This window comes from Cydia fagiglandana, chromosome 18, assembly GCF_963556715.1.
Source record: "Cydia fagiglandana chromosome 18, ilCydFagi1.1, whole genome shotgun sequence".
Lineage (NCBI taxonomy): Eukaryota > Metazoa > Arthropoda > Insecta > Lepidoptera > Tortricidae > Cydia > Cydia fagiglandana.
In genome coordinates this window covers 1,650,374-1,671,464 of record NC_085949.1, presented here as the reverse complement: position 1 = coordinate 1,671,464, position 21,091 = coordinate 1,650,374, and the positions used below count along the sequence as shown (strand labels likewise).

The window sequence follows — 21,091 nt, the reverse complement described above, 5'->3', positions numbered from 1 at the left end:
GATGATGTATTTCTGTTGTTAACAACAAATACTAAAAACAGAATAAAATAAAGATTTAAATGGGGCTCCCATACAACAAACGTGATTTTTGACCAAAGTTAAGCAACGTCGGGAGTGGTCAGTACTTGGATGGGTGACCGTTTCTTTTTTGCTTTTTTTGTTTTTTTTTTGCATTATGGTACGGAACCCTTCGTGCGCGAGTCCGACTCGCACTTGCCCGGTTTTTTTATAAGTCCTCTCTTTTTTTATTTAACTCGCTTTGTTAGTATGTAAGGGACACTTGCACCATCCCACTTACTTGGGGTTAACCGGTTAAACCTGGAGTTGCCATGGCAACCAGTACAATTTGATTCGGTTAACCCCGGGTTATTTCCAATTGAGCACTTAACAATCAATTTGTCGGGTGACAATGCAATATTATGGTACCATCGAGCTGATCTGATGATGGAGACAGGAGGTAGCCATAGTCTATGATGAAACAACGCAGCCTAATTGTGTATGGGGTTTTTAGAATTGTCTCTATGAGTATTAGTTGTCTGTGGTAAAAAAAGTACAGTTAGCGAGAAAAGCTTTTACAAATTCTTTTTTTTGTCAAAAAATTATTGTTTTCATATCATGGAACTAACAATTTGATGTATATTTAACCATAGCTATCTTCTCTTGTTAGACCTGTGGTACACCGTGTCGATCTCGCATCGGTCTATTCAGCCATCAAAAACAGTGTTACACCATAAATCGTCTGATATAAACGAAAAGGCCTATGATGATGATAATGATGATGATGATGCCCCTTTGTGTGACCTTACAGCCAGGCCAGAATGCTCAGCCGGCAGCGTGGTGCAGCAGCTAGCTGGAGCCCCAGGAGGCGAAGTCAGGGCTCGGTGCTCGGTCACAGCGCCGTCCATACACGACGCGGGGCCGCTGAGGTTCTACTGGACCTATAACGGAACTAAGGATGTTTTACCAGTAAGTTAACAAGCGCAAAGCAAGTGTCAGATATTACCAGTTAATTAATTTCGTGCTTACTTTATTGTTTTCGATTCCATAAAATTTAATCTTTCTCTATTAATTTTCTCGTAATTTTATAGAAAGTGCAATATTTTTAAATCTTAACGTAAATCGTTAAAATTTAAAGAGTTTAAGTATATTCAGTTTCAGTAGGCGTATTATGGATCGCTTTATCTACATTCATATACGTGATACTGTCACTTTTTAACTCCGCGGGATAGAAAGTGAGGAACACCGTTTTATCACGATGTCACGTAGACAAAAACGACCATCATATCCGTACAGGGTAGTAGATGAAATGACAAATTTTACTTTTGATTTTAATTTTACTTTTATTTATAGTTTAATGCATTCTTTTGTAGATGTATTTGTACAAAAATAAATATTTTTTTACGTAAGAGACCTTACGAATTCTCTTAACTCAATTTTAATTCCATTACTAGATACCACCATCAAACGTGACAGTCATGGGTGCCAGCAGCACAGTGGTCCACGGTCTACCGGCAGACACTGGCGAAGATCTCGGCTGGTTGGCCTGCTGGGCCAGCAATGACGTGGGGAATCAGCGGGAGCCGTGTTTATTCAGGATAATGCCTGCTGGTATGAGTTCATGTTCTATACCTCAAGACAGTTATAATAACCACGGCTGACTTCGACCACGGCGACTGCTGTTAACTCCGTTGCTGACGCTAGTGTGCTCGCAAGTGGCTGATGTAGCCGATCTTCTTGGTTAAAGTTCGCGAACATTGCGGGCATGTGAGCACACCGTTAACATAGTTATAGGGTATTGCCCATGTAATACAGGATGTGCATTTCTACCTCAGTGTAAGGAACGGGACATCAATTAATTTAGATCATTTAACAAACCTGAAGTTGTTCTTATCATCCTTTCTACTTGGCCAGTTGCATGGTTGCTAAAATACCTCCTATTCTACAGCACTCCCAGAACCCCCAGTGAACTGCGAACTGGACAACTCCCTCCTCCACTGCGAGCCGGGCCACGACGGCGGTCTACCCCAGCGGTTCCTACTCGAGGTCCTCGAGGTACGGCCCTCGGAGCCAATCACCAATGAGATCGCTACGATGAACGATCAGGTGAGCATGTGTGGCGTGCCTGTGAATATGAACTGTCCGACCTGGGATAATTGAAAATTTTGTGTGGAAATGACCATGTGAATTTTCGTTCGCATCTGTTAACACGATACCTTTTTACTTTTCAATCTACCTTGGATCCTGTCGTTATTATACTAAGGCAACCCTTATGTGAGGTTTTAAAGTCTTGGTATCTTCAGCAAAACAATTTGCTTTGTTTCACCTAAGTATGATTGTGGTTAATGATTTAACACTTGTCTTCTGGACATTGCTTTGAACAAAAATCTTAAAACCCAAATATAGTGTATATCCTAAGGTGAGTTAGAGATACAGAAAACCTTTACACCTTCATGTCTTTAACAACATATATTATTTAGAATTTTGAGTGCTGTGATAATTTAATTCTTGTTTACTAATTTATCATGAGTGCTTTGAATCAAAAAAATTATGGAACCCAACAGCTTAAATACAAGTTTATCATCGCCTCAAAAAATTATTAATCATCATTCACACCTAAACAGTTGCATTCGCATTACATTCGTCTTCTCGATCTGCTGCCTTCTTTTTCAGATTTTTTATTAACATTCGAGTACTGGTCTATCTATTTTAGGGCATATCCGCTCGAGGACTCACAGAAGCGGTCTACAGAGCCAGCAACGATGCTCCTCAGTTCGTGCTTGACGCCTTGTCCCCTGGACGCTATACATTCCTAGTCTACTCGGAGACGCCCAGGGGACGGTCTCCCAGGCCGGCAGCGTTGCACAGCGTTGCAATCAATCCGTCGGATGACTTGGATAGGCCTGGTAAGAATTTTGGAGTTGGACATTTGAGTAAGATTAAAGTATAAAATTTGGTGTATTCTTTGTGATGACAAATAATGAACTTTCCTGATGACCAGATCCACTGATCAAAATAATACTAGTCCATAACTAACAGTACTAGAGAGCTTATGTTGATCATGGTCTGTCTACTGATGATGGTACCAACTTTGAAGTGAAACTAAGGAAAAAATATGCTACTAAGTGTTATAACTACATGATTATTACTTCAAGACTGAGAAAACGGGAAAATACCTGTTTGCAAAAATAATATGTTTTTTAAGACAAGTATCCTGTTCAATCAATGGCATCAATGCCATCTGTTTTTCCAGGTTCTCTTCAAACTATGACACCAGCACCCCCACCAATGACAGCTGGTGACAACAGCGTCGCGTTACTGGTCGGCGCAGCACTGAGTCTGATCTTACTGACCATTCTGACTACTTTGTGCGTCGCGCTGGTCGTCATGTGCAAGAAAAAGACGAGGCCTTCGAGGGACCCTGAACAGAGGTAGTTGTTCATATGTTTAGGTAAGCATTAACTAAAGCTCCTCTGGTAAAACTAGTAGGCACAACAGGAGCACGTGGTGAGGTGGATAATTAAAAATTATGGCTCCCGCTTATTGACCGGATTGGTTCCTTTGTTGGTTGGCGTCCGTTGGCTCGTTGGGTAGACAATTTTTGGAGGATATTTGAGGGATATATCAGGGCACTTCTGGATGTGACTAGCCCAAGACCAGAATAAGTGGCGTAAACGAAGAGAGGCCTATGCTCAACAGTGGGCAAAAGGAGGCTAAAATGATGATGATGACGATGGTTCCAATTTTGGAGATGACTTGAAATGAATAAAACCTTTTTACATTTTGTACTTTCTACAAACTGATAAATATTTAAATTTCTAAGTAGTTTACAAAATGTATATAAAAAAGTGTTGGAAGGTTAGCTGCTTTATATGACAACATAATAAACTTTCAGACAACTACGGGCACATGGACATAAACCGTAGAACACACTGTGGCTACGATACGCGGATCGACCGAGCCGCTGAATCTTAACACACTCTGGCCAAACTTTCGGGTTGAGTCTACATGGTAAACTTTCTAAAAACATGTTTTCCCTTTCCAGTACAATCCTTCGACGAAGCGTCGGAGTGTCAATGTACGGAGGATCCTCAATATCTCCCAGCGTCGTGCCAACCGTCGTTGTGAGAGGACATCGGGGGTCACGAGTGCTTGCTGCGAGATGGTCAGGCGTTTTAGATGACGCACCTTTAGCTGTCCTGGCTTTGGATACCAGAGCTCATGGTAAGGAGAAACAGTTTTATTCACCACAGCAACTCGAAAAGACACGGCACTTCTAGGCTGCAAAGTAAATTTTATAAAGTATGATGATTTTAGATGAATCTTTAAGAATATTAAATTTGATTAGATTGATAAAACATATTTCACACCTATTAATTATTTTCATCGCTACCTATCTTGTGGTGATAAAAATTGTGTTGCTCTCGGCAGCAAAGTTTTCTAACTTTTTGTGCCTTGAAACCTAACGCTCAATATTCCACTTTAAGTCTCGTTTCATTTATTTTGAAATTTGTTTTCTCCAAAACGGTTAGCTTTTGGAAATTGTAAGTTTAATGTGAACGTGTGCTTTCTTTCAGATGATACAGATAGTCAAGGTGACGAACATCAGGAGACTGAATTCACGAAGAGTATGGACGATATGGAAACTCAAACAGATTCGTAATCTGAACAAAAAAAAAGTTAGCTTGAAATAAGTACTTTAAATTTGTCATTTAAAGGCTAGTACATTTGAAAGAAAAACAATATACAAGATAATGATGGTGATCTAATAAGATAAAGCCCCATCCAGACGGATCAAGAACTTGTAAGCGATTTTCGTTATAATGCGGTATTTGCTTGATCGACTGAATTGATTGTACTCTGCAGCTAGCAATGTATCGAATATTGCACGCAATTCTCGCGTCATGTGGGTTTAAATCTATATTCATCAGCTAGCAAGAACGACAATGTTTGAAAAAATTTAAATCGTCACTGATTTAAAATTTTAATTTGAATGAAAACTTGAGGGTAGTGTGAAATATGATAAATTGCATGGTTCAGTATTATTTTATTAGTGATAAATATTGAAAAAAATAATAGATTGTTTTAAAAACAAGAGGTAATTGAGTGAATAGTTAGTGTTCTGTTATTCTGTATGTGCACGTAGATTAGAGTTAGCAAGTTTTGTCAGACTATGTATTTTAGTAATAATGTGTAAATTAGCAGAGGCAGAAACGATCTTATTATATTTATGTATTTATTTTGGATTTCAAATTAATATTTGGTGCCTTATATAAATGAAAATAAAACATTTTGTTTTCTATTTAAAGAAAAGTGAACAAAAATTTGAACAGAGCTGCCGATTGAAATAAGGTTTATGTTTTCCAATGTTACTATAACTACCTACTGTGTGTTTGTAAATAGAACAATACGGGTAATATATATATAAACTTAAGTATACATATTATACTTACTATATTATATTTCCCATAGATTAGCTAAGTACCTACATATTTATTAAGATGCGATATGCCTAGGCCGATTTCTTGTATTTTTGGTTCGTTTTTTGGGTAATGAATTATGAATTATAATTTAAAACGATGTAGATTTGGTAATTCTGCCCTTAGCCAATTTATTTTATTGTTTATAAATTTTTCATATTTAATAATTTTAAACAACCATCTCACCGATTACAAAACGTTTGTAATTGTCCAAATCAAATTTAATTACATTTTAGGGCCACTAGCGCCGTCCCACTAACCCGGTTAAATCTGGAGTGACCATGGTAACCAGTACAATTTGACACTGGGTTAACGGTTTAACCGCTTAAACCCGGGTTAGTGGGATGGTAGAAGTGGCGCTAAGACAGTTGATTTCTTAAATAAATAAATAAATATTATGAAACACTCTTACAAATTTGACGTTGCCCCACAGGTAAGCTCAATGACGCTTGTATTGTGGATACTCGACGACTATATAAATAATACTTAAACACAGATAACATCCAAAACTCAGGAACTAATATTTGTGATGGACACAGAAATTATAATAATAATTTGAACCCGGGACCTCCTACTTCGTAGCCAGGGCACAGAATAAATAGGTAATAGTACTAGGTACAGAAGACTCGCTCTCTAACAAAACGCGTCTGTTACGATCAGCACAGGTATGGCCGCTAGGTGGCGACAGCGCCACGCGCGGCTTATGGCTTTCTCTAAAATTGGGGTGGAACGGTTGTACTTTTAGCAAAGCGACGAAATCGCGGAGTGAGCCACGCCTGGCCAGGGTCACTACCGGCTGCGCTAGGAGGCTGTTAATGTTTAAAATAGGTTACACATTTGACTTTTAAATTCCTGTATACCTTCTCTCTTAAAATGGAAATAGTACATTTATAATGTTATCATAAAATGCAAAACTAGGAACTTCAGTTCTGAGCTCATAATATATTGAAGTCATTTTACCTCCATATGAAATGGAATGGCTACATTTTCCTCAGGAAATTGTGTTAAAGCAAATGTTTATTTACGTTACTATTGTATTTCTAAAGTTAATATATTTCAGCTTGAAATTAAGGAAAACATGTTTTGTAAGAGTAACGCTAAAAAACTGTAACCCAACAAGGGATTAAAATTATATAAAGATCGTCAAAATGTAACGTTTGGTAAACAATGATATTATCCAGAAGTATCCAAAAAAAAGCGGCCAAGTGCGTGTGCAAGTGGGTTGGATGAAAAACATTTTTTGAGTTTCAGTTCTAAGTATGGGGAACCCCCAAAATTTATTGTTTTTTTTTATATTTTTGTGTGAAAATCTTAATGCGGTTCACAGAATACATCTACTTACCAAGTTTCAACAGTATAGTTTTTATAGTTTCGGAAAAAAGTGGCTGTGACATACACGGACAGACGGACAGACAATGACATGACGAATCTATAAGGGTTCCGTTTTTTGCCATTTGGCTACGGAACCCTAAAAATGAATGATACACATGTATTACCTTCGTGGAATTAAATTCCAGTACCCCTAGTGTAAATTTCATTCGATAGCGTGACGTTACGTACCTACGCGTTTACATTAAGTGACATTTTTATTGGATTTTGAGTTTCCAAAACGTGCCGCTTGGCGCGCTGTTCAAAATACCAAACAAAAATAGACATAAACGCGAACGGAGTTAAGAGTGTTAAGTAATTAGATGCGGATTTTAAGTTGTTTCCTCGTGATGGCTGGTAGTTTACTTACATATTAAGTGATGATTTTGAATAATAAAATTTACTTGCCTTGATTTCAATTTGTCTGTAATGTAGTTAGTATTTTCCTCGCGTTGGTGCAAAATGTTGTGTTTCACTCGGTAGCAAATTTTGTTTAACCCTCGTGCCTTGAAACCCTCACAAGGCTCTAGGTTCAACTTTTCAAACCACTCGTTACGCTTGGATTCAATCTTAGAATTCGCTTGCTTAAGTATAATTTTAATACTAGCGAGGGGTTAAACAACAACATTGCCTTGTGAAACAAATGTATTGTGTGTTTTATAGTAAAATAATAATAACAATTACAGTTTTACTTTGATTTGGACATATGCATTCGTGATTGATAGTTGATGTAATAGTTAATTTTAAGAATTGATGTTATATCTTAAGACATATCCCTACGTAGAAATATTACTACACCAAAGAATAGAACAATGAAAAAATCGACAAAATATTTCTGATGTATACGTTTTAGTATCACATTGATTAGACGAACGTTTGTATTGGAAATAAACTTTATATTTTATGAAATATAATTGTGTTTTTAATGAAAAAACCTTTTTACGGGCCTAATTAATAAGACCAAGCCGAGAAATCAGGGAGCGTACTAAAAAGGAGATCCCTGAAAGGGATAAGTTCGCCATAATGAATGATGCATGTGTGTTCATGCATCATGAACACACATGCATTAATGATGCATGTGTGTTCTTTCATGTTTTATGTTTCTTTTTGTACAATATAGTTATTTGTACAACAAGAGATTAAAGTTTGATATTTCTTCGAGTGCTTATTTTGAGTCCCGTGCAAGCGAAAGATTCTATAATATATAATCTAATTTAGAATCTTGAGCGTTGTAAGGGATTCAAAAGCGCACGAGATGTAAATAACTTTGATCTCGTGTAGTACACAAAGTTTTTCACCCTAAGCAGTGAGAGCATACCTAGAGGGACAGAGATAATAGAACCCAAGTATATCGAACTTGTTGTATCGAACCCCGCATGTTGAAATGACATTTGACTATAAAGGTCACTTGAATGACATTTTGTCTCACTCAGTGAGCAAAATGCGATTTTGCTCACTCATTTTGTTTCGTCAGTGAGCAAAATGCGATTTTGCTCACTGAGTGAGACAAAATGACTCAGTGAGCAAAATCGCATTTTGCTCACTGTTTTTAAGAAGCAAAGTACCCTTGTTCGAGCTGCTGAGGTGAAAAAGTATTTTACTACTACTAAACTACTAAAAAGAAACAAAATAAATAATCCAACAAAATGAGAACCTCATTAGAAATTTAGAAATAGATACACAGTTAGGTACTTACTTCAAATGCCATAATAAGTTGTTGCGCAGTCATACACACAGAGACACATTAATTATTATTTATTACTAACCTATAGAACCGACACACAGAACTAGTTTTTTGCGCCACGAGTTGATGTTATTTTGACAACAAACCATAGAAGCGTAGCGCGAGTCTCGCGACCTAAACGCGCAAGCGCCATGAATTTTACGGTGCTTAATTTTACATTCTTACGGTAGATGTCGCTAGGGTCCCCGTGACCCATAATATTTATTTAAAGATTTGCTGGCTATAGATGAGGTCTTGGTGGCTCAGATGGCAGAGCGCTGGAGTATCGATCCAGAGGCCGTGAGTTCAACTCTCACACAAGACAGTCATTTTTCCACTTTTAAAATTATTCTAAGCTTAATATCATCGTTCGCAGACGTTTCTGCTTCTTAAAAATTAAAATTACGACGTTTTGTTTGCAGGTTGCGATTGTGATAATTTTATTGTTTGGTATGGCTTCTCTATAGTCATAATATCTCAATGTACCTACACACAGGCACAATTCTTTTTTTTTTTTTATTATGCATGGGTTTACTCATGGCCACAGACTAGCCGAGGCGTAGACGTGGCCTACGATGGAGCGAGCTCGCCCAGAAGGTGCCTGTTCACTCTTGATTGATGAATTCGATTCTCAAAGCCTTTATGACCCTCTTAAACTTCACAAAACGTAGCAGCATCGCAAGCACAGATATTACCCACTAGATAGCGTATTTAGTATCTCTCGCCTACTACACCACAACCACTACCTACCACGTAATTGCTCTATCGGGTATCGTCTTGGGCCGTCCCATTCGTTCGTCAAGTTCTTAAATTAGTCCTATTCTGCTTTCGTCACTCATTCTACATTGAAAGCAACCGACGATTGTGATGAATGTAGAATGAGTGACGAAAGCAAAATAGGACTAATTTAAGAACTTGACGAAACGAATGGGACGACCCAAGACGATACCCTCTACCGCATAACTGAGGCGGTTCATCAATTCATCATGGTTATTTTGACTAACTAAAGAACTGATAGGGTCGGCTGCAAAAACTAGTATTATGTTAAGTAGACAAAAATTAAATAGGTACAGTCGCCATCAGATATATCTGAGCAGCTAAAGTTCCCACAAATATCTGAACGCGCCTCTATTATAATGTCAAGGCGTTAGAATCCGTGTTCTGAGCACCTCGGCCGCTGATACATATTCTGATGGCGACTGTACCTAGTGTACATAATACATACTTTGAAGCTGCTGTCACAGCCAACCACTTTTGAATTTGGAGTTTAAGAGCCAACAGGAGTGGTCATTTCTCCATACAAACGTACTCGACTGTTTCCTCCGTGGGTTTTGACGCTAGAGCAATGATTTTTTTCAATACAGATTAATATTGTGTCGGACCGTTTTGCTTTTTTTGATATTTATGTTTTTTAAGGTGCTAGAGCCCTTCAAAAATGGCTAAAATGGCCTAATTGACTATGCCGCAATAAGAGGCGTAGTATTCAAAACTGATGTCAATTAGCCAAAAAAGCAAAACGGTCCGACACAGATAATTTTATAATCATTTAGATTTCCAAGTTTGGTTAGGATTGGTTAAGTTTTGGAGGAGGAAACAGTCAAGTACGAAACCTCGATTTTTGAGATTTTTACGCGGGATTTTTCGCCTTGTCCTTATCGCACTAGTTTTAGGAGCCGCTTCCGTTAGCGAGACGGGTATATGTAAAATATTTAAAACTCAGCTCCTGTTTCGTCTTAATAGTTGAGTAGGACAAACAATTGAATGAGGAGGGTGCAGTGTGGATGCACGGAGGCTGCACAAGGCGCTCAGCAAACGCTTAAGCGAAGTCACAGGTTGGTAACTCACCGCTTTCTCGCGCAAAGATTTTCAGCGTATGAATGCTGCCTGCGTGATGGGTACCTACAGCAAAATTACATACAGCATAGCTACAGGGAAAAATTATTATATGATATTAGCCTTTTCATCCTGAATTGGTAATTTGTGATTTTATTTTGCATCAGAGTATGTCCCTCAATTCAGTGTGCCTCTTGGCAAAGGCCTCCTCTAGCTGCTTCCACTGTACTCTACAGCGGGATACTCTCCTCCAGTTGGGTCCCGCAGCAAGTTTTAGCTTATCCTCCCATCTTTTGAGTTGTTTTCCCCTATTCCTCTTAGCGTTTCTGGGGTACCAGCCTGTTATAATTTTGCTCCACTTCTCTCGATTTTCCCTCATCATGTGTCCAGTCCACCTCCACTTTTGCTGATCGACAGGGAAAAATTAAGAAAGACCTTTTTTCTGAGTATTTTTAATGTTATTAAATTCATCCATTGGTTTAATTTGACATTTTATAACAGCAAGGTCCACCTAAAAACCTATTAATAACAAGAGCAGAAGAGTACTTTCCATCACAGGTGTGGTGGGTTTATAAGAACCGACATGGCATTGTAGTATACTACAATACCATTTGAGAACCCCTAATGTATTTCTATGTATTTAAGTATTTGTATATTATATATATCGTTGTCTGAGTACCCACAACACAAGCCTTCTTGAGCTTACTGTGGGACTTAGTCAATCTGTGTAAGAATGTCCTATAATATTTATTTATTTATTTAAAGTAAATTTCATTCTATAGCATGACAGACGCAGGACGTCTCATTTTGTATGGGATTTTGAACAGCGCGGCTAGCGGGATGTTATGGAAACTCAAAATCCCATACAAAATGTGACTTAACGCAAACGCGTAAATCACTTCACGCTATCGAATGAAAACACTAGGGGTACAGTCATTTTAAATCTAAGAAACCACGAAGCGCCAAAACAAATCATTACACGAGGTCTATTGTGAGGAAATCAATATCTACCAACAAACTAAAGTTAGGTTTCCCCATTTACCCATTAAAAAGCAATTTAAACTAACAAGTACCGAAGCAACAATAACTGTATATCTAGGCAATATAAGCTTAGACTATTATCTTGTGTTTAGGCTATAACCTGACTGTTTCAGTCATAAAGTTGGTGCAGCAATAAATCGGTGTTACCGGAGACAGATAGAAAATATAGATATACTCACATTTATAGACGGGTCTACCGCGAATTAATTTTATTACTTTTATTTACCGACGGGTTTCAACACAGGTTTCACTGGTCGTGGTCGCGGCTAGATGTTCCAGCAAAATGTTAAAACAGAGAATTGTGCAACTACCCGACTTATTGTCAATAGTCCGACACGCAACCCTCACAATATCCACGCACACACCCGAAGATATAAATCCCCGACTCCAAATGTAAGTTAATATGTGTTCAAAATGCGAAAGCTTTAAATATTATAAAAATATAGATGTCGTGCCCAGATCTTACAATAAATAATTGATAATTTCAAACTTACTCTGTTACTCAGCGACCCAAAATGAGACTTTGCCTCCGACACAATCATCAATTTCATGATGTGGTTTTTTGGCACGCTTGTATTTTTCTCGTTACAAAATACAATTATTTGAGGCGCATTGAGTATATTCCATGCATGAATACTTTCATGCTAATGTTTACTTTCAATGAAGATTGTTGTCTTTATTAAGTGATAGTCTCTGGTATTAGCAACAATATATCGGTGCAACTAAGGTGCGCGTTTGCAATAAAACGTCGGATACCGGGCCTTAGGTTACTTAAACTTGCATTACTATGAGCATTATAGCATAAGACAATCTTCTAGAAGTATCTAGGACGAAGATTAGAGCATTACCTATTTATTTTACTTTTTGCCCGACTACCCAAAAACGGATATGTAATACGTATCCCACCAAAAACATAAATGTAAAAAAGGAGAGCCAAGTTCAATACAAAAATTATGCTTGGCTGTGGGGCTCGCCGCAAAAAGAATGGAGATCTAAATGAGTGCCACTGCCAAGTTCTATGCAAAATCCAAATATGTATTTATAGGAACAATATAACATTATAAACAAGTATTAAACTCTATTTCTTTGCTTTATTGAATACCTATAACAATTGCTGTTATTTAAAAAAATGTGAGATCTTAAAGTAGGTTAGATTTGACTTGGCCAATTTTCATTATATCAATCATTTTATATATATTGTAATTCTGATAAAACCTGGCCAAGCCGAATCTAACCTACTTTAAGATCTCACTCTCTCCTTTTTTACATTTATGTTTTTGGTGGGATATCAATACTTTTTGTAAAGAAAACTAGGCAGGTATTGAGATTTAATGTTTTTTCTTGTGTTTCCGCTGTATGGTTTTTACTTCTGTTCTTTGTATAATTATGTGGTACCGCGCGCCGCCGACGACACACCGTTGGCCGGTTGTTTAGAGCGTATTAAAAGTTTTTTGTATGGGGACACCACTTATTTTTTGACTAAACTTTATTTTAATATAGTAAATATAATAATACATATATTGGGGTAGTTTCAAATATCTGCTTGTAACGGTTCCAATGCTACAATAAAAAAATATTTTTTTTGTATGGGGACCCCCCCCTATTTTTTAAGTTTTTTTTATTTTTAGATTTTTTCCTACGCTTACACACAATAACCGAGCTGGATTCCAAATTTCATCCTTCTAGGTCATCTGGAAGTAGGTTAGGTTTAGGTACTTATATCAGTCCCAATAAAAAATGGTTTTTTTGTATGGGGACCCCCCCTATTTTTAAACTTTATTTTATTTTTAGATTTTTTCCTACGGTTACACACAATAACCGAGCTGGATTCCAAATTTCATCCTTCTAGGTCATCTGGAAGTAGGTTAGGTTTAGGTACTTATATGTTAGTCCCAATAAAAAGTGGTTTTTTTGTATGGGGACCCCCCCTATTTTTTAACTTTATTTTATTTTTAGATTTTTTCCTACGGTTACACACAATAACCAAGCTGGATTCCAAATTTCATCCTTCTAGGTCATCTGGAAGTAGGTTAGGTTTAGGTACTATAAGTCATAAGTCAGTCTTAAAATTTACGACTTTTTGACCTTCATACCTTTATAACCGTTTGAGCTAGCTTCATGAAATTTGGGCTTCTAGATATCCTTATGGATATAATTAAACACACGTAGTTTTATGTGTTTACGTCAAAGATGTTTTGAGTTATAGAAGGGTCAAAAGTGGCACCAAGTGGTTCGTGTAATATTACACTCGGCGCTGGCTAGCCAGTTCCTTTGCTTGAACTTGGCTTGACACGCTGCCGCTTGTCTAGATGTATAAATGTCATTGGCAAATTGTAAGAATCCGCCGTTTACAAACGGCGTGGGTAATCTACAAACGTTTCGCCGTTTGCAAATTGCCGAAGACATTTTGTAAAATATCGGCATTACGAGTATGTATTAACGGCGCCGTTTGTAATTTGCCTTGGAATTTTGGTCGAATTAGTGCTTTATTTTACCATGCGTGGCGCTGCACATCAAAACTAGGAAAAACGCTGGGGTGTCCATCAAATCTGGGCGGATTCTCCTAATGATAATACATTATATTAAACTTATCCCAAACTGTAAATTACGAATTTTGGCGCTAAAATGTATGATTTCAATTATGCATCAAACATCGGTTTGATATCAGGTGCAAAGGTGGGTTTAACGGTATAATAATCAAGCTTAAATTCAAACCCTTAATCCAGTAAAAAGCTAGTTCTAAGCTAAATGCACTATATTGTCCTTTAAATCATAAAATCGAACACCAAATTCGCTTTAACTTGTGAGATGGGAAACGTTGCACTTTTCCAATTTTCTCTATTACGAGCCACCGCGTTAGGTCGGGTTGGGAATTGGAGTTCTATCGAAATAATACGTTTTATATCTATAGAAATACGTGTCCGCTATACACCGTGAGCCTGTTAGACCACATTATTCATTTATCAAAGGCAAATTATACAAATTATGGATTTACAAACAATATTTTTACAATTTGAAAATTGATTACTTACCTAGAAATTCCCTTTTAAAACGAATAATCATTAAGACGAACGTACACCTGACATCAAACCGATATTTGCATAATATTGGAATCATCAGTTAGTGTTAGTCGTGCTTTTTTTTTACATTTCCGTACATGTATTAGAGAGAGAAGACGCCAGCGCTAATGACGATAATTTATAATTGGGTAGGTAAAGTTTTTTGAAGATAGGCAAATTATATTTTTTCCCGGTAGTATTCATTATAGCGATCACGGAAATGCAGCTCTTTTATTTTTATATCATTTTATTGATTAAATATAATTTTTTAAATGATCGATATGACGTTTGTGAGGTGAAATGGCAGACTCGAGTAATTAATTCCTTTGCGCGCAGTAAATGGGACGAGATAGAAAAAAAATCGATGTCAACTGTCAGTGTCATTCTTGGAAAATAACTTGCAAATAATTGGAAAATAATGGTCGGACGAAACATTTGTGTTTTCTTGTAATTGGATGTCGGTGTGATTTCTAGAATAAGTATTTTTAACGTCCCTAGCACGATCAACACGGATATTTTGATAATGATAACGATTGCTTTCGACTACTTGGCACTGCTTCTTGGAGAACATTTTCATTAACGCCTTCACCACGACTCTTGGACTGCTACACGAGTCATTTTGGATCTCAGTATCAACACAATAGATGGAGACGATCCCGGAAACGTTCGAATGGAAATAGAATTTTACAGAGATGAACTCAAAAGTCTTGTCTTGTAGGAAGTACAGACGTTACTTTCCAAATTCAGCGTATTTGAGCACACCAAAGTCTTTAACAGCGATTCGGTGCCAAGCTTTGAAGATATATTGGCCAAAATGGTAACTTATACGTTTGTGAGGACTATATAAACGTGATTGTTGTATTATACATACATAATGATTAAGATTGTAATAGTCTTATAACTAGGTCGTTATTGGCTATTATATATGGGCTCGGCATTCTCGGCAAGGTGTTCACAATATCTGAACACGCACGCCCTGATAATAGAGGCGTGTTCAGATATTTATGAGCACCCTAGCTGCACCAATATATCTGATGGCGACTGTACTTTAGAAAACTTATAATATAAATCCAAAATAATATAATATAAATCCAGTAAATTTCGTTTCGTTTTATTTTATAAATCCACAAATTATTATCCTTAAGCATTAACATTACAACAGTATATAGGATCACGCTGTGTGGCGTGCCCTTGAAGAGAGTTGAGAGGTTGAAATATGGTCAATATGGATAAGTATGTCTGTAGGGTAAATGTGCTTCACGTTGGGGCCTGTTTACATATTGATTAGTGTTGATTGCGGGTTTAATACATTTGCCACTATACACAAGTAGCAAGTGTATCAACTCGCAAAAATACTACATTTTTGCTTCCATTGAGGTATACTTAGTAAGCACTATTCTCAAATTATGTGAGGAAATAAAACAAATTCAATTTAGTAAAGCGTATTTAATAGGGGTAAAGTGACGCGAATACAATTAAAAAAACAACGCATACCTATTCTTAGTTTATATTAAATGTAGATGGCTTTTTAGTTTTCACTTGGTCACAGAAATACGCTAAAAACCACTTTCAGAGTAGGTGTTTCTTGCGTTTTGGCTGTCCTTCTTGTGTCCTTCCACAGCATGAGCATGTCGTAAGTCCTGTTGTATTTGGTCGTTTCTCAAAAAGTTGGCACCGCCAGGTTAACGTTAACGTTTTTCAAAAATTTTGCATTTTCGCATTTTTTTTTATTGGGATCGTTAAAAGGCAACTTTAACTATTAGAAAATGTGGAAGGGAAGCAATTCCTTCAATTAGTTTAGGAGATATAGGCGTTTGAAATTCAGGTTAATGATATCAAGGACAGGTGAAAGATATTTTGTCTCCAGGTTATCGATAGTAGAAGCAGGTTATCGAGAAATAAGTACAAATTCCAATGAAAATATTGACAGGTTATCGAGAGGCGTCATTAACCTGTGTCCGTTGCCGTTAACCTGGTTTCTTGTCATCGTTCACCTGTAATGAGTGTCATCCACCTGTCCACCACATCATTTTCAATGCCTTCTAAAAATAATCGAAAAATGTGTCATCTTCTGTAAAAAGGGACCTTATTGTCCACCATGATGATTAAAATTTTGGATTCTGACCCACCTCACCTTCGATTCGATTCCCAATTTAACAACAAGTTTCTGTGAATAAGTAAACATTCAATCTTACTGTCAATTCACCCTGGCAGTACCTAGTGGAACTCAGGTTTGGTGCAACATAGGCACATGCAGTTTTGGTCATCCAACTCGTCTTGGTGAGCACTTGGGAGAGCAGAACTCAAGATAGAGCTGATGCTGGACCATCGCAGTACCTAGTGGAACTCAGGGGTCAATTTTTGAAGAGGGTGTTTTTTCGACATTTGTATGGCAATTTTTTATTTTTGAAAAATCTGATTTATAATCATCGTTTTAGGAAGGGTTTTTAACAACAAAAAATATACTGTAAGAGGCACCTCTGTACTTTTTATAGTTAGCTAGATATGGACGTTTAAAGATCGACATTTGTATGACACTATTTAGCCATTTGTAAGGCGCTTTTGACATGTATACGACATTTTTTCGACATTATATGGCAGTATCAACATGTATATGCCACTATTTATTATTTTTGTTGCATTTATAAGACCCTGACGACATATGTATAACACCTTCTCGACATCTGTATGGCACTATGTCGACATTTGTATGCCACAATCGACATTTATACGGTCAAAATAGCCGTATAAATGTCGCCATACAAATGTCGCGACATGTCGCCAATAATATTTTTTAGCGATATTTTCTACACAATACAACAGATTCACTTATTTATTTTACTATATATTTTAACACTATATTTGCAACTATTATTATAAAAGAAATATTTTTATTCCAACTATGTACCAACGTATTCAGCGTCCATACAAATGTCGTTGTAGTCGTACCAAAATATATAGAAAGAGATTTTTATCTGTTTTTAAATAAATTAAACTGTTTCCGGGTTTACATTTGATGTCAATCGATGCCCAACTAACCGCACTATTGCGTTGTAAATTTAATCTAACCGTTATTCAATAGACAAAGAAGATTATAGGGGGTATATTTAAGTCATAACAAAACAGGTGCCGCGCGGGACAGCGATAAAAAGGCTTCCCTTGTTTTATTAAATAACGCATTAATTTATCAATATGATTAAATCAATTCTCTAGAAAATGCTCTTTATAGAAATACAAAGTTGTTTATAATACGTTGCCTACATCCAAAGTTATGATTTTTTTTATTGCGCGATGCCGCCACTGGGACACGCGAAAAACGGCAAATTTCGCCGTTTTTGGAACTTCAAATGCGATTTTGTCAGGACCAAATAATATTTTTGGTACAGTTGTGCATGATTTTTAAAGCTTATAATACACTGAATGAAAATATATACATACCCAGTCTTTTAGTCCTATGGACTTCGAGTTTTAGCCGTGGGACAGCAAAAAATGCCTATTTGAAAATTGACCCTCAGGTTTGATGCAACATAGACACACGCTGTTTTGGTCATTCGACACGTCTTCATGAGGACTTGGGAGGGCAGTACCCAAGATAGAGCTGATGCTGAACCCTCGCAGTACCTAGTGGAACTCAGGTTTGGTGCAACATAGACACACGCTGTTTTGGTCATTCGACACGTCTTGATGAGGACTTGGGAGGGCAGTACCCAAGATACAGCTGATGCTGAACCCTCGCAGCACCTAGTGGAACTCAGGTTCGGTGCAACATAGACACACGCTGTTTTGGTCATTCGACACGTTTTGATGAGGACTTGGGAGGGCAGTACCCAATATCGAGCTGATGCTGAACCCTCGCAGCACCTAGTGGAACTCAGGTTTGGTGCAACATAGACACACGCTGTTTTGGTCATCCAACACGTCTTGATGAGCACTTGGAAGAGCAGTATCCAAGATAGAGCTGATGCTGAACCCTCGCAGTAACTAGTGGAACTCAGGTTTGGTGCAACATAGACACACGCTGTTTTGGTCATTCGACACGTTTTGATGAGGACTTGGGAGGGCAGTACCCAAGATAGAGCTGATGCTGAACCCTCGCAGCACCTAGTGGAACTCAGGTTTGGTGCAACATAGACACATGCTGTTTTGGTCATCCAACACGTCTTGATGAGCACTTGGAAGAGCAGTACCCAAGATAGAGCTGATGCTGAACCCTCGCAGCACCTAGTGGAACTCAGGTTTGGTGCAACATAGACACACACTGTTTTGGTCATCCAACACGTCTTGATGAGCACTTGGGAGGGCAGTACCCAAGATAGAGCTGATGCTGAACCCTCGCAGCACGTAGTGGAACTCAGGTTTGGTGCAACATAGACACACGCTGTTTTGGTCATCCAACACGTCATGATGAGCACTTGGAAGAGCAGTACCCAAGATAGAGCTGATGCTGAACCCTCGCAGTACCTAGTGGAACTCAGGTTTGGTACAACATAGACACACGCTGTTTTGGTCATTCGACACGTCTTGATGAGGACTTACGAGGGCAGTACCCAAGATACAGCTGATGCTGAACCCTCGCAACACCTCGTGGAACTCAGGTTTGGTGCAACATAGACACACGCTGTTTTGGTCATTTGACACGTTTTGATGAGGACTTGGGAGGGCAGTACCCAAGATAGAGCTGATGCTGAACCCTCGCAGCACCTAGTGGAACTCAGGCTTGGTGCAACATAGACACACGCTGTTTTGGTCATTCGACACGTCTCGATGAGGACTTGGGAGAGCAGTACCCAAGATAGAGCTGATGCTGAACCCTCGCAGTACCTAGTGGAACTCAGGTTTGGTGCAACATAGACACACGCTGTTTTGGTCATTCGACACGTCTTGATGAGGACTTGGGAGAGCAGTACCCAAGATAGAGCTGATGCTGAACCCTCGCAGCACCTAGTGGAACTCAGGTTTGGTGCAACATAGACACACGCTGTTTTGGTCATCCAACACGTCTTGATGAACACTTGGAAAAGTGGTTACTAAGATAGAGCTGATGCTGAACCTTCGCAGTACCTAGTGGAACTCAGGTTTGGTGCAACATAGACACACGCTGTTTTGGTCATTCGACACGTCTTGATGAGGACTTGTGAAAGCAGTACCCAAGATAGAGCTGATGATGAACCCTCGCAGTACCTACTGGAACTCAGGTTTGATGCAACATAGACACATGCTGTTTTGGTCATTCGACACGTCTTGATGAGCACTTGGGAAAGCAGTACCCAAGATAGAGCTGATGATGAACCCTCGCAGTACCTAGTGGAACTCAGGTTTGGTGCAACATAGACACACGCTGTTTTGGTCATCCAACACGTCTTGATGAACACTTGGAAAAGTGGTTACTAAGATAGAGCTGATGCTGAACCCTCGCAGTACCTAGTGGAACTCAGGTTTGGTGCAACATAGACACACGCTGTTTTGGTCATTCGACACGTCTTGATGAGCACTTGGGAAAGCAGTACCCTAGATAGAGCTGATGCTGAACCCTCGCAGTACCTACTGGAAGTCAGGTTTGATGCAACATAGACACATGCTGTTTTGGTCATTCGACACGTCTCGATGAGGACTTGGGAGAGCAGTACCCAAGATAGAGCTGATGCTGAACCCTCGCAGTACCTAGTGGAACTCAGGTTTGGTGCAACATAGACACACGCTGTTTTGGTCATTCGACACGTCTTGATGAGGACTTGGGAGAGCAGTACCCAAGATAGAGCTGATGCTGAACCCTCGCAGCACCTAGTGGAACTCAGGTTTGGTGCAACATAGACACACGCTGTTTTGGTCATCCAACACGTCTTGATGAACACTTGGAAAAGTGGTTACTAAGATAGAGCTGATGCTGAACCTTCGCAGTACCTAGTGGAACTCAGGTTTGGTGCAACATAGACACACGCTGTTTTGGTCATTCGACACGTCTTGATGAGGACTTGGGAAAGCAGTACCCAAGATAGAGCTGATGATGAACCCTCGCAGTACCTACTGGAACTCAGGTTTGATGCAACATAGACACATGCTGTTTTGGTCATTCGACACGTCTTGATGAGCACTTGGGAAAGCAGTACCCAAGATAGAGCTGATGATGAACCCTCGCAGTACCTAGTGGAACTCAGGTTTAGTGCAACATAGACACACGCTGTTTTGGTCATCCAACACGTCTTGATGAACACTTGGAAAAGTGGTTACTAAGATAGAGCTGATGCTGAACCCTCGCAGTACCTAGTGGAACTCAGGTTTGGTGCAACATAGACACACGCTGTTTTGGTCATTCGACACGTCTTGATGAGCACTTGGGAAAGCAGTACCCTAGATAGAGCTGATGCTGAACCCTAGCAGTACCTACTGGAAGTCAGGTTTGATGCAACATAGACACATGCTGTTTTGGTCATTCGACACGTCTTGATGAGCACTTGGGAGCGCAGTACCCAAGATAGAGCTGATGTTGAACCCTCGCAGTACCTAGTGGAACTCAGGTTTGGTGCAAGGTCAGGTCAGGTTAGGTCCGGGTTCAGGTTCAGATAAGAGCCGGGATCCAGGTCCAGGTCCGA

The 21,091-nt window shown here is 38.7% G+C and overlaps 1 protein-coding gene across 7 annotated transcripts in view; it reads left to right on the top strand.

The window, feature by feature from the left end:
- The window catches only part of LOC134673239 (nephrin-like), a 179,513-nt gene extending 171,754 nt beyond the window's left edge, over nucleotides 1-7,759 (top strand). For 5 of the 7 annotated variants that reach the window (XM_063531191.1, XM_063531196.1, XM_063531197.1 and 2 more), the window contains 7 exons: nucleotides 809-966; nucleotides 1,452-1,608; nucleotides 1,946-2,103; nucleotides 2,711-2,903; nucleotides 3,251-3,428; nucleotides 4,043-4,221; nucleotides 4,575-7,759. In XM_063531191.1, the coding sequence (XP_063387261.1) occupies nucleotides 809-966; nucleotides 1,452-1,608; nucleotides 1,946-2,103; nucleotides 2,711-2,903; nucleotides 3,251-3,428; nucleotides 4,043-4,221; nucleotides 4,575-4,660 (1,109 nt within the window). In that variant the 3' untranslated portion in view covers nucleotides 4,661-7,759. The remainder of the gene's footprint in view (nucleotides 1-808; nucleotides 967-1,451; nucleotides 1,609-1,945; nucleotides 2,104-2,710; nucleotides 2,904-3,250; nucleotides 3,429-4,042; nucleotides 4,222-4,574) is intronic. The other 2 variants (XM_063531193.1, XM_063531198.1) reach the window with 2 other exon arrangements.
- Nucleotides 7,760-21,091: the final 13,332 nt, after the last annotated feature.